Source organism: Pyricularia pennisetigena, chromosome 5 (assembly GCF_004337985.1).
Source record: "Pyricularia pennisetigena strain Br36 chromosome 5, whole genome shotgun sequence".
NCBI classification, from domain to species: domain Eukaryota; kingdom Fungi; phylum Ascomycota; class Sordariomycetes; order Magnaporthales; family Pyriculariaceae; genus Pyricularia; species Pyricularia pennisetigena.
This window is the reverse complement of record NC_043743.1, coordinates 2,008,315-2,021,786: the sequence shown is the minus strand read 5'-3', so window position 1 is coordinate 2,021,786 and position 13,472 is coordinate 2,008,315. Positions and strand designations below refer to the sequence as shown.

At 43.8% G+C, this 13,472-nt stretch overlaps 3 protein-coding genes across 3 annotated transcripts in view; 1 reads left to right on the top strand and 2 right to left on the bottom strand.

Moving 5' to 3' along the window:
• Window positions 1–42: 42 nt before the first annotated feature.
• PpBr36_08534 (uncharacterized protein) lies at window positions 43–1,978 on the bottom strand (the record flags this gene model as incomplete). Its single annotated transcript, XM_029895663.1, has 3 exons — window positions 43–538; window positions 642–1,199; window positions 1,341–1,978. The coding sequence occupies 3 exons, from the start codon at window positions 1,976–1,978 to the stop codon at window positions 43–45; spliced, it is 1,692 nt and encodes a 563-aa protein (XP_029747187.1).
• Window positions 1,979–4,919: 2,941 nt separating this feature from the next.
• PpBr36_08533 (uncharacterized protein) lies at window positions 4,920–6,227 on the top strand (the record flags this gene model as incomplete). Its single annotated transcript, XM_029895662.1, has 3 exons — window positions 4,920–5,099; window positions 5,170–5,748; window positions 5,868–6,227. 3 exons carry the CDS (start codon window positions 4,920–4,922, stop codon window positions 6,225–6,227), a joined length of 1,119 nt encoding a protein of 372 aa, XP_029747190.1.
• Window positions 6,228–6,942: 715 nt separating this feature from the next.
• PpBr36_08532 (uncharacterized protein) overlaps window positions 6,943–13,472 on the bottom strand; it is a gene marked incomplete at both ends in the record, with an annotated part of 34,867 nt that continues 28,337 nt past the window's right edge. The window contains one exon of the mRNA XM_029895661.1: window positions 6,943–6,964. Within this exon, the coding sequence (XP_029747189.1) occupies window positions 6,943–6,964 (22 nt within the window). The remainder of the gene's footprint in view (window positions 6,965–13,472) is intronic.

Genomic DNA, 13,472 nt, shown 5'->3' with positions numbered 1-13,472 from the left:
AAAAAAAAAAAAGACTAGCTGCTCCGTCGTCCGTGATGGGATTCAATTGGCCTTGCCTCTTTCAAGACACGCCAGGGCCACAGCAGCCCCGAGGAGCGAGCTCTCCTTTGCAGGGACGAGCTCGATCAGCTGCTCTTCATGGGGCAGATCTGTTACATAGGGAGACCTGTGCTGTGATATCTCGAAAAGCGCATCGATGTACAGCTGGCAGTTTGTTCGATAGCCGGGGTATTGCTCAATAACGGACCCGTTGAAGCCAACCACGACGCGACCGAGGTCCAGCTCGGCTCTGGTCTCCTGTGCGAACCGCACACGGGCAGGTTCCGCATTATGCTGCGGCTCGAGGTGCTCGTTCTCCGTCTCCCTCTTGAGCTCCCAGAGCCCGTACAGAGCGGCCGCGACCATGGCGGCGGAGCGACGCGTGACCAGCTTGGATATGCTGCGCAGGGCCAGGATGTCCGAGACGAGGGGTTTTTGCGACGAGAGATGACGGGATGCGAATGCGGCCAGGGCTTTTTCGAGATTCGGACTATCGTCGCTATTTGTTGCGTGGTGTTAGTATGGTACGTACACCTGAGAGCAGCAATGGGGAAGAAGAAGAGAGAGAGAGAAAAAAAAAAGCTTGCCTCTCGAGGATGGACAAGGTCTCGGTTTCCAAAGTATAAGGGCCCTTCAAACTCGGCGGTACGACACCGCCAAACAGACCGGTCGTCTCTATGGCCTCAACCATAATGAGCCTGGCAAGCTCGCCGATGTACAGGCCGGCGACAAAGTGCTCGAGGGGTTGGAACTCAGGCTTGGGGTGTGCTGCTTTTAGCTGCTCGTCCCAGCGGGTCATGGGCAGGAACCCCTGGCCAAACATGCCCATTTCCGTGTTGACGATAACGTGGCTGGCTTTGTCAAACCAGCCGGCCGGTCGAGCCCCGAACTTGGGCCGGTCGATGGTGGTCACTGGCATATACGCCGCGATGTTGAACCCCGTCCCAAGAATGAGCCCGAAGCGGGTTGACGAGCGGCGGTAAGATTCGGAGAGGAGCGCGGCGGAGGAGTCGTTGATTATGGCTGAGACTTCAACGTGGAGCCCGCGGCCACTGCATGCCTGTTTGACTATTTCGCCGAGGTCTTGACCAAGCAGTCCGTCCGCGGCAAGGAATCCCTTGCCCATATTTTGCAGCAGGCCTCCTTTCAGTGAGGTTTGTCTGGCAAGTAGTTGTCAGCCATCGGGTACAAAAAAAAAAAAAAAGAAAGCATTGAAAATTCCGCATGGAGGCGATAGCCCCCTGTGAAATGATTATCCTCAGCACTTGGATACGAGGAGCGAAAAAAAAAAAAAAACCTACTCGATTGGAAAGCTCCATGCCAAACCCACCGGGATCGGGGCCTGCGGACTGCCGTTGAGCTCTTCCATGCTTCCAGCAACACCCTCCGACGCAGATCTGATTGTTTCGAGGATCCTTGCGGCCATCCAGTCGAAGAAGGCCCTTCCAACAAGTGCTTTGACGCCGAAGTCTATGCGAAAGTTGTCGATCCTCACGATTCGACTGCAACCCTCATAGCCGCCGTCCTCCAGCCCCTTCAACTCAACCAGGGCCACGCGGAGGGTTGAGCCGCCCACGTCCACGGCCAGATAGCGACCCTGCTCCGAACCGTTGGGCAGCTGGTAGTTGTACGACGGCAGCATGCAAGCCCGGTTCGACCACAACCGCTGGCGAAACTGCGTCTTGAGGTTCCTGGAGAAGCTCAGCAGCGCCGCAGACTCTATCGGCTGCGAGAGGAGATCTTCGACCTCGAGGAGGAAGTCCTGGGCCGGCCTCGGGCAACACGGGCCATCGTTCGACTCGTGGCACTCCTTGAGGACGTTGGGGCTGACCCAAAAGGCCAGCAGGGCCTGGATGAAGGACCTGCCCCTGGTGAGGGACTTGAAAGCCGCGATGATCATGTCGCGTAGCGATGTCATGGCAGAAATGAGCGGCTGCATGACACACCGAGGGGACCCTGGAGGCGAGAGGGCGCGGTCGTATTTATCGGGAAATGGTTGCGGTCCGTATGTACCATATCCACCCACACCAAGGGGTCCAGTCTTCGGATCGATCGACCCGCCGACGGCGAGCGTGGATGGGAATTTTTTTTTTTCTTTTCTTTTTGTTTGGATTGTCTTGTCACTCAAATACGAGGTGCATAAGACCTGTAGTTGGAAAACCACCCCGGTAATGTGAACCGTCAATGACCAAGACAAGAATCTAAAGCATACAGGGGGGGAGGGAAAATCTTGGATACCTTTTTTTTTTTTTTTTTTAAGTATGAGCTACAGATTGAGAGGCACAGCTACTCAAGCCAAGACGGAGGAGAAGCAGTTACAGGAACCCCCAATGGTTGACTTTTGCAGACGTAAAATCAAATGCGTGAGCAAAGACAACGAATGGCAATGTGCGTACTACGGAAGCGCCCTGGCGGCTGCAAGGCGCGCGGGAGCGATGGAACCTAACCAACTACAAAAATACCAGGTACGTACTTTTTTTTTTTTAGCTTGTTGCGACAATAAGCGGTGAAATGGCGTGGATTAATCCCGGTATGGTTGCTATTGATATTGGATTGTTGCTGCGTTGGTTCGTAACGGAGTTTGTTCTTCTGAGGTGTCTAGACCTATGGATCAGCGAAGCCAATCAGATCAATCAGTGAGTGAGTAGGTGCTGAATGAATGTCGACTTGGATTGATCTGGCTGGTGGTAGAGAATAGATATAATCGGAGTGCTTTGTCCTAAACGGTTTGGCCGGTGGCTGCCGGCTATCAAGCACACGGGATACGATTTTTAACTCGACAAAATGTCATTCTTGGCCTCAGCTGGCTTCTTTAACACCAAACCCTCATTTCTGTCTTGGACAGGTGCCTACCTCTAGACAGACATGGTGCACTTGGCACGTGAGCAATCCAGTCTAGTCCTGTTACATTGAGTGCCTGCGCATACAGCAGGCAGTATTTCTTTTTTTTTTTTTTTTTTTGTATTGAAAACCGAAACCCTCAAAACAATCCGGAGTATCGCTATTCCGGGCCTCGCGGTTTGCGAGCGTCGTCCAGATCAAAGGCGACAAGCGCGGGTTCAGCTTCCAAGTTGGACTGACGTGTTGAAACACCATAACAACCAAGATCAAGACCAGCGGCGGGGTGACTGGTTCAATTGCAAGACTTGGTCTGCTGGATAGCGCGGCCTAGTGGGGAAACGATCAACTGGCTGCCAAGATTCGGGGGCTGAATACACGATAACGAAGGACCCAAATGTGTTTTTTTGTCTGATAGGTAGCACTCAAGCAAAAGGTCAGGTAATGTGACAGCTAGAGGTACACTTGCGAGCTTCCGTAGGTAACGTTGCCTGGCCTCGATTACTACATAGTACTTGACAAAGTGGTAATACAGTAGTGACATTGCTGGACCCTGGTACTGAGCTTATCGCCTTTGTCAAACCCCACATCCTGGATTTGGTGCATGGTTGGTGGGGCTCTCTAACAAAACCCGCCCCCACCACTCTGTGGAGTAATGAAACCAATCGCTAGGATCGGGGTTTTCGGGTACCATCGCTTACTAGGTACTGTAGCAGCAGGCGCATGTCCAATTTGCATCATCATCGACGACACTCAGATTCAACGCGATGCTATCTACCCGGCTGACGACAGAAAGCCAAAACTCGCCAAGGATACGTATCTCAACCCGCACTTTATCAACAACCATAGACACCGGACACTGTCCTTTGATGGGTCTTTGATGGGTCAAGGGTCGGGCGTCCCGGGCATCTGACATTTATCTGTTTGCCTTTTACTGTATTTTCCCAGGACATCTCCACCAGCATCCTCCGCCGCTGGGCAAATGCCAAATGCCTCGCTCGCTCATTTTGACTTGCCCTTTGCATCTGCGCTCGGGATATGGAGAGATTCCGACTGGCCGTTTTCCTATATCAGACGATACTCAGCCCTAATTGGCAATGCACTTACGAATGTGGGCGCCTGGTGCGTGCTGGATTCGATGCCTCTTAGGTTAGGTTATAGCCTTTGCACTGTGGATTTTGTGGATTTGGTTGCCACAAGCCAACTACCGCACTGCACATCTTCATCCCATGTGGATGGTCGCCATACCACAATATAACGTTTCATCACCTGGCACCACCCGGCTCCCCATATCCCGCTAGCTTTGTGCTCATGTCACCAGCCCTTCCAGATACAGCTGTCTGCCCCAACTGGATTTGCGTCAAGCCGGCCACTTGGTTCAGACATCAGTGGAAGTGAATGAGGGCCACCCTCTGGCCATGAGCAACACCCTCCATCCTCGCTATGACGCTTGAGAGTTACAGGCCAATAATGCAAGACTGAGTTATTCCGGGGTAAGCGCCGATGATCCTGTCCAACTATGTGAGCGCGTGAACCTGAGTCGAGTCCCTACTGGTCGTATTGCACGGGGCTTTTCAAGTTACTCCGGGGATAAGCATACTTGTTCGAGCCCGGAGCTTGTCGTACGTCAGGTCAGGCCAGGCCCATAATCGCTGGCAACATCCGAGCTAGCTCTCTTAAGCCGACCTTTCCGATAACAACCTTTGAGCTTGCGACCAACAGTCCGTACCCGCAAGTATTCCCTGCACTTGACCACAGCGAGGTCCGTCTAGAAAGTTCTTGCCTGAGCCACCCACAGGTGTTACCCACTGCTTGTTTGTTCACACACACACCAACACCTGGAAATAAACCCAGCATCTCAACCTCATACGACACACTTGTGCTAGAACAGATCCAACACCCATAACCCCTACGTACCTGTTTATCATCCTCTCTCAGAACAGAGGTGCCTCTTTCATCCCAACAACTCATCCCTGGTTACATCCTTTTTTTTTCCCATATCTTTTTCCTTCATTCCTCGATAATCATCTCACACCAACAAAATGAGGCTCATCATCAGAGACGACGACGAGCAAGCCAGCCGTTATGTGGCAAACTACATTGTTGAACGGATAAACCACTTCCATCCCACAGCAGCACACCCTTTTGTACTCGGCCTCCCGACAGGGTCCAGCCCGTTGGGTATCTATAGAATACTAGTGGAGAAGTACAAAGCTGGGGAGGTAAGTGCCGTGCTGCGGCGGCCCCTTTCCCGTGACCAGAGGCCGTATCCATTCTAACCATGAAAACCAGATCTCATTCGAGCATGTCGTCACGTTCAACATGGATGAGTACATCGGGATCCCTCGGGACCACCCCGAAAGCTACCACTCCTTCATGTGGAAGCATTTCTTTTCACACGTAAACGTCGACCCGGCCAACGTCCACATCTTGGACGGCAACGCGCCAAACCTCGAGGCCGAGTGCGTCGCCTATGAGGAGTCCATCCGCCGAGCTGGCGGCATCGACCTCTTCCTGGCCGGCATCGGCGAGGATGGCCACATAGCCTTCAACGAGCCGGGCTCATCACTAGCGTCTCGTACAAGGGTCAAGACGCTCGCGTACGACACCATCCTGGCCAACTCGCGCTTCTTCGGCAACGACATGGAAAAGGTCCCCAAGATGGCCTTGACAGTGGGCGTGCAGACAGTGCTCGAGGCTCGCGAGGTCGTCGTCATAATCCTGGGCGCACGCAAGGCCTTGGCGCTGCAGAGGTGCCTCGAGCAGGGGGTCAACCACATGTGGACTCTGTCGAGCCTGCAGCTGCACCCTCACCCAATGATAGTGTGTGACGAGGATGCCACCCTGGAGCTGCAGGTAAAAACAGTCAAGGTATGCATATGTGCTTTTTTTGTTATGTTATGTTAATCTTCCAGCCCTTTACCTCCTGGGATACATTCGCTCGAAACAGTGGGCTCGCTTTACTGACCTCCCCCACCACCAATAAACAGTACTTCAAGAGCATCGAGCAGGTGGCAAAGACGCAAGGGTTCGAACAGATACTCCCCTCCAAGATGCGCACAGGCACCGTCTCGGTCCCACCGCGTGTCGTTTTGGACGAGGAGGTGCAGGCACCGACCGTGCATGCGCCCAAGCCCGTGACCTCGTCGCTCCTGCACGCCTTGACGCCTGCTGCCGAGTATCCCGTGCGGTCCGTCTCGCCGGACCTGGTCCCGGACCGCATGGGTTCCCGCATCCCTGGTGACTCGGAAGCCGCTTTCCACAGGCGCTTGACCCCTAACCCGGAACAGCAGGCTCTTCACAAGCAGAAGTTGAGCCACGCGTTTGTGTCGGCCCAGCTTGTGGTTTGATGGGGGAAGACTACGACTTGGCGTCCTGGCATTGTTGTTGCGGTTTTGAGTTTTGGGTCACAGACATGAAAGAAAGAAAGAAAAAAAAAAAAAAAAAAAAAAAAAAAAAAAACTGTCATCATTGTCAAGGTGAAAACAAGAGATGCTGTCAAATTAGCCTGTACGTTAACCCAGTTTGAGGATTACGCGCGTGTCTGTGGGTTTGTACCGAGATCAGCACTAGCAAGTCCAAACATGTAATCAGGCATAGACAGCAATGTCGTGTACAACCTACGACTGTATATAATCTCAAGCGTGACACAAGCGTAACCGCAAACCACATCCAAGACCGGAGAACGGGAGTATGCAGCCTCGACCACGTTTATACAGAGTCCTAACCGCTCCAGAACGAGCGTGACGGTTTAGTTGTCCAAATCACAGGCAAAAACAAAAGAAAACAAACTCCAATAATGCTAGATGATTGAACATATTGACAAGAGTGGGATTCGAACCCACGCCTCTTGCGAGACTAGCAATATCATATCGCAATCCGAAGATCGCAACCTGAAGCTAGCGCCTTAGACCAACTCGGCCATCTTGCCTTGATGCTGGCAGGTTTTTTGTGACATTATATTGTTGCAATAGAGAGGGGCGTGATTAGGGCTTTCGAAAAGCTGGGTCATTTTTGCGATATAGGACCCGCCTCTTTGGTTAAGGTCCCCATTGCAAGGCTCGGTTAATACCCGGCGAGACCTAGACTACTTACGGCAGAACTATTTTCGTTTCAGTCCACACGAAAACGGACCCACGTTTTTCCAGGATTAATTGGTTGGCACCTCACAGATGCTGTAGCTACCGTACACAAAAAAAAGCCTGAGAATTATTTGCCCTTATATTTGTTCTATAGTATTCCCTACCTTGACTATGGAATTAGTACTAAATACAGTCAGCTGCAAGTCGGGATTGCACCCCCCTTTTTTTTCTTCCTTTCTCGGGGTGGAACCCCAACCTACAGCACCTGTCCAAAAATAACGCAACAATCCCAAAATCTCACCAAAAGTCTGTATTTTCACAAAGCCATAACTTTCCCAATATACAAGGCGCAAACTCGTAAATTTAAATTCGAATAGGTATTTAGTAAAATAAACACATATTCAAATCCCATTGCTATTGCTTCCATACTGAGTAATTGGTGGATTTTTAAAATAAAAATGCCAAAACTTCCAAAACCTGCATCCATTATACATCCCCTGTAACCCACTGTAACGGTATTTTTTCAACTTTTGTTCGTTTATGTTTGTATTTACAACTCTGATAAGCAATAAGATCTAATAATACTAGTATGTAAAAAAAGAGAGAGTTTTAAACCATATACTGATAGCTTTTTGGTATGGAAGTATTTTGAATTGATTGAATTATCTGTTGTTGAAACCCGCGAATTTTGGTGTGATTTTGGGATCGTTGCGTTACTTTTGGACAGGTGCTATAGCGGAAGTAAGCTCGGCCAAAATGTTTCGGCAATCGATCCCCGAGATATAAATCGGTCTTTTATAAAGAAAAAAAAGGTGAAGAAAAAGGAACAAAAGAGACAAAAAGCTAAATCTGCCCCGTCGTTCTCTGGAAATATTTAAAACCAATGGGCTGTGCAAGGTTTGCTTGCGTATGTTGACTTTTACTCATGTACCTTTTGTTTTCGTGAGCTTACCCAGGACTCAGCGAAGCAAACAAATCATTTTCCTCCCGAGTTGCACTTCTTCCAACCCCTGGAGGCCAGCCCAACATCGAAGCTGGCAACATAATCACTGAGCCTTGGACTGATTATCCCTTAGTCTCAGGGCTCATCCTAAAACGAACGCTCCGGAATTGTAGTTTTAGGTCTCATCCCTGAAGCCCAAAGCTCCACAATTGATCCACTCCGTTCGCTTCGCTCCACTTCGTAGCTCAATTGCGGCTTTGCAATATACCTGTGGGTCCATCCAAAAAACGTTTTGGTTCAGGTTTAAGGACAATTTGTCGATTTTCGCCGTTTATAGCGGTATTTTTAGCATTTTTCCGACCGATATTCCCTTATTATTCCATAGCCACGTAAAATATTAAAAAAGAAGATATCGTTAAAAATAGGAATTGGTAAGCTTTTGTTAATTATATGCGTTATTTAGCATATAATGGGTCCTGTTAACAATATGGGTTGCTAATAGGGGTTTAGGCATTAGCCTAGGTGCGGCGTGGTGCTAGTTGCGTTATTAGGCCTGTAATTACAGGGTTTAAATGCACTAAATTGTTCACTAAAATGGTTTATTAATTTTGGGATTAATGAATTCGATTTATTGGTGGGGGAGATTTTGCTTTATTTCCTTTATATATTTTACAATTTCGAAATAGGGGTCCGCACCCCGCAAAACGTTCCGGTACCGCACACGATTTTCCGAAAAATTATTTTATATACGTTATTGAAAAAAACACCCTTATTTTTATATAAACCATTTCTGGGTTCGCACTAGTCTCAGTGCTCAGACTAGACCCCCCTGCTTCGCAGTGGGGACCGAACGTTCCATATACCTTTTAGCCACATAGTTTTTCGACCAATTACATTGGCCGGAAAAATCGCGCTCGTTTTAGTTTAAGGACATTTTGTCGCATTTCGCCGTTTATAGCGGTACTATTAACAAAATACCCAATACTGCGGTATCGCCAACCACTATTCCCCCCGACATATAAAAAAATAAAAAAAATTTATTACCATATGTTAACAATATGGGTTGCTAACAGGGGTTTAGGCATTAGCCTAGGTGCGGCGTGGTGCTAATTGCGTTGTAAAAACCTGTAATTACAGGGCTTAAATACACCAAATTATTCACTAAATTTGGGATTAATAAATTTAATTTATTAATGGGGGAAACTTTGCTTTATTTCCCTTATATATTTTCCGACATCGAAATGGGGGTCCGCTCTAGTCTCAGTGTATAAACTAAACCCCCCTGCTTCGCAGTGGGGACCGAACGTTCCATATACCTTTTAACCACATGGTTTTTCGACCAATTACATTGGCCGAAAAAATCGCGCTCGTTCTAATCTGAGGACATTTTGTCGCATTTCGCCGTTTATGGCGGTATTACCAACGATAATTTGTTAGTCTCAATGCTCAGACTAGACCCCCCTGCTTCGCAGTGGGGACCGAACGCTCCATGTACCTTTCAGCCACATGGCTTTTCGACCAATTACATTGGCCGAAAAGATCGCGCTCGTTCTACAGTGAGTGACCCACAAGTGGACATGCACCTGAAATGGACACCTGTTTTGTTAGCAATTTCTAGCATCCTTAACATAACCCACCTATTTTAACGCGACAACGCACCGCAAATAACGCGTTTTTAAAGCCGAAAAAAACCGTGATACCGAGAGATTTGGAGTTTAGGCTTACCCAGGCGGTTAAAACCGTAAAATTAGGCATTTCGAAAAATAAAGCGGCCGCGCAGTGGGCCGTGCCAAAAACCACATTTATGCGTCGCTTTAACGGCGTTTTCGATCGAAAATAAACCCATAAACCGTATCAATTATTTTCTAACGAATAGGAAAAATTCGTTGGAAGGGCGCCCACGTACCAAATAATTAAAGATTTCGCTTTTTTTTTAATACCGCCGAAAAAACGCGTAAACGCTTTCGGTAGGCGTTGGTTAACCGGTTTTTTACGCCGTAATAAAGATATTAAAACCAAATCCGGGATTTTTTTGGAGGGTACGCGAGTTAAAAAAACCATAACCGAATCGATCCGGGCGTTTTATAACTAATACCAACGAATAATTACCGAATTCGAAATTAAACCCAAATATATCGTAAATATGGACGAATACGGTTTTTAATAAAACGATATAATAACCGGAAAAATATACGGTTTATTTTTCGTAAAATGCCGGAATTAGGTTAAAATTATATATACGTTAAATACCATTTGGGCGTCGATTATCGAGGCGGTAATTGCAAAAAAAAAAAAAATTTACCCCAACCGTGATCCAAACGGGTAATATTTTGCAAACGCAGTAATTTCCACCTAATATTAAAGATTGGGCGTACGATTCGATTCCCACGGGCTGGTTTAATTTTAAAATCGCTTTTAAATGGTTAAAACAGGTTTTTTTACTTAAAACGAAACCAGATATTAGTATAAAATGGCGGTTATTAGTATTAAATCAAATTTTAACGCATTAATTAGCTAAATTTATATTTAAAACGTTTAAAAACAGGGTTTTCCTCGAATATTTACTTATTTACAATTTATATTTTATTTAACCGTTAAATGTTTTTGTTTTTGGCCCTGTTAAAACCTATTACCGGTAATATATAAGATTTTTTACGTCGTTAAATATTATTGCGTTTAAATAACGAAAACGGTTTTTTACCGTTTATCGAAACGTTTTTGCAACCGGTTTATCGGTTTGCAACGTAATTTCCGGCTTCCGCAAAACCGGGATTTGGCCGGTAATACCCTTTTAAACATTAACTCCGGATCGAATGGTAAATCCTAATTTAAAAGTTACCCAAATAACGATTTTTAACCGTAATTCGGATTAAAATATGGCCAACGTTATTTTCGGGACCCCAAAAACCTCCCAAAATATTAAAAAACAGGTTATGCAAATAATAGGCCGGTTGGGCGAATACAGAAAAAATTTGGTTAATTTTGTACAAAAGGTATCCAAAACCATAAATTATTAGGTTGTTTAAATCGCGAATTTTACCTCCGAAAATAAGCGGTTAAACGAAAAAATTAAGATTTTTAAGCCTGTATTTAAAAAACGCGTGCGCCGCGAAGCCCAAAACTCCTTTTATAAACAAACCGGTATATAGGAAGCGGTTTACGGCCTGGATTAAAAAAGGGCGGCTATGGAGGTTAAAATCCGGCAATAATACCGAAATTAGGATTAGGATTAGGGATTTACGGTTTTATTTTTGGATTATAATGTAAAAGAGCTTTTTGCGAATTAATAAATATAGGTTTTATTGCGATTTACTGCGGAAAAACGATTAATTGCATGTTCGTTGTTTTTATGGCAGTTTTTCGGGAGGGTGTCCACTTCAGGGGCATGTCCACTTCTGGGTCACCCACTGTAGTCTGAGGACATCTTGTCGCATTTCGCCGTTCATGGCGGTACCACCAACGATAATTTGTCGCATTTCGCCGTTTATAACGGTATTATTAATAATATATTTCATATTACGATATCGCTTATGATTATTTTATTAATGAAAGGATAATTTGTGGTATTTTGCCGTTTGCAGCGGGTAAATATAATATATCCGCATTATAATGGCAAAAGAAAATAGTTTACCCATAGTATGCAATTAAATATTCGTATAAAAAAATAAATAAAAATTATAAGAATATATAGTAATTTGCGTTAAATTTATTGCAGTTTGCTAAGTACTTAAATGCCGGCCGCGTCTTTATAGCCACTGTATTTGGAAAGATATTAAAATATTGAATAAAATTTGTCATTTTTTGTTATATTTAATTTTTGTTTTAAATAATGGTATGCAATATTCATTTTAGTTTAGTTTACAGTTTTTATACCTTAGTAGACCTAATATTGCAAAGTGCATGCAATTATCGATTAAAACAAAAGTTTTATTAATATTCTTATATAAATTAACAATTTGTTAAAAAATTAAATAATTTACGCAAATATTGGTAAAATAAAAATATTTTTACTTAATATATTCTTTAATCAATTTGCTAATAAATTTTATGTAAATTCTTTCTTATAAAGTTTATTCAATTAAATAAAGCAAAAAATACAAAAAAAACACAAATTTAACATTTTTTTACATAAAAAAATAAAAAGGGCCGGTATTGCAAATCGGGTCTTACGTTAACGTTTATTTATATATATAATACACTTTCTCAAATTATGGTTTTACTAATGTTAGAATTGGTAAAAATGTAAAAGCATTTCGATGGTAAAATATATATAAAATTGGATATACTTTACCTATCCGCATATTTAAGGGCTTATATAATTAGATATACGTACAAAAGTGTGATATTATATGAGGTATATATATTCCACCCCCCACGTGCAGAAACCACATGATTCGGCTGCAAAACAAAAATAATATAAAATTAATTAAATAAAGCAAAAGAATTTATAAAATACAAATTTGGCTTTTTTTTTTATTAAACAGTTTTCAAAACCGATGTTATAGATAGGACTGGACTTGGACGTTTGTTTATATACGTAATCGAATCTCTGAAGTTTTGGTTTTATTATCGTTAAAACTGGTAAAAAATAAGCGAGTTTCGATTGTAAATTATATATAAAAAAGTATATACTTTACGTATCCGCTTATTTAACTGCTTATATAATCTGATATAAGCACCAAAACTCCTTATAGCGATATATATATATATATACGACCCTCCACTTGCAAAATGTATAAAATTTGGTCAAAAATTAAAAATAATATTAAAAAAAATCGAAAATCGAAAAAAAATCGAAAAAACAGTACCGCCATGAATGGATTAAGGGCAGGTGGTATCCAATTCGGCCATTATAACAAATAAAAAAATCAATCGAATCGCTGCTAATAGCGGTATTAAACGCTATTTTCAACGATATTTTATTTTTTTAATATTATGCATGGTTGTGGAATAATAAAGGAGTTTCGGTTAAGAAAAGGCCAAAAATACCGCCATAAACGGCGAAAATCGACAAGTTGTCCTCAGACCTGAACCAGAGCGTTCTTTGGATGGACCCACAGGTACATTGCAAAGCCGCAATTGAGCCACGAAGTGGAGCGAAGTGGATCAATTGTGGAGCTCTGGGCTTCAGGGATGAGCCCTGAGACTAATAATTTGTCGCATTTCTTCGTTTATAACGGTATTATTAATAATATATCTAATGTTGCAATATCGTTAATAATGATTTTATTAATATAAGGATAGTTTATGGTATTTTGCCCTTTATAGCGGGTATATATAATATATTCGCATTATAATGGCAAAAGAAAATGGTGTAACTATAATAGATAATTAAACATTTAAATAAAAAAACAAATACAAATTATAAAAATATATAGTAATTTGCGTTGAATTTATTGGAGTTTGTTAATTATTTGAATTCCGGCCGCGTTCTGATAGCTACTGTATATGGAAAGACAATAAAATATTAAGTAAAATTTGTAATTTTTCATTATATTTAATTTTTAATTTTTAAATGGTAAATAATACTAATTTTAGTTTAAATTACAGTTTTTCTAGCTTAGTAGACC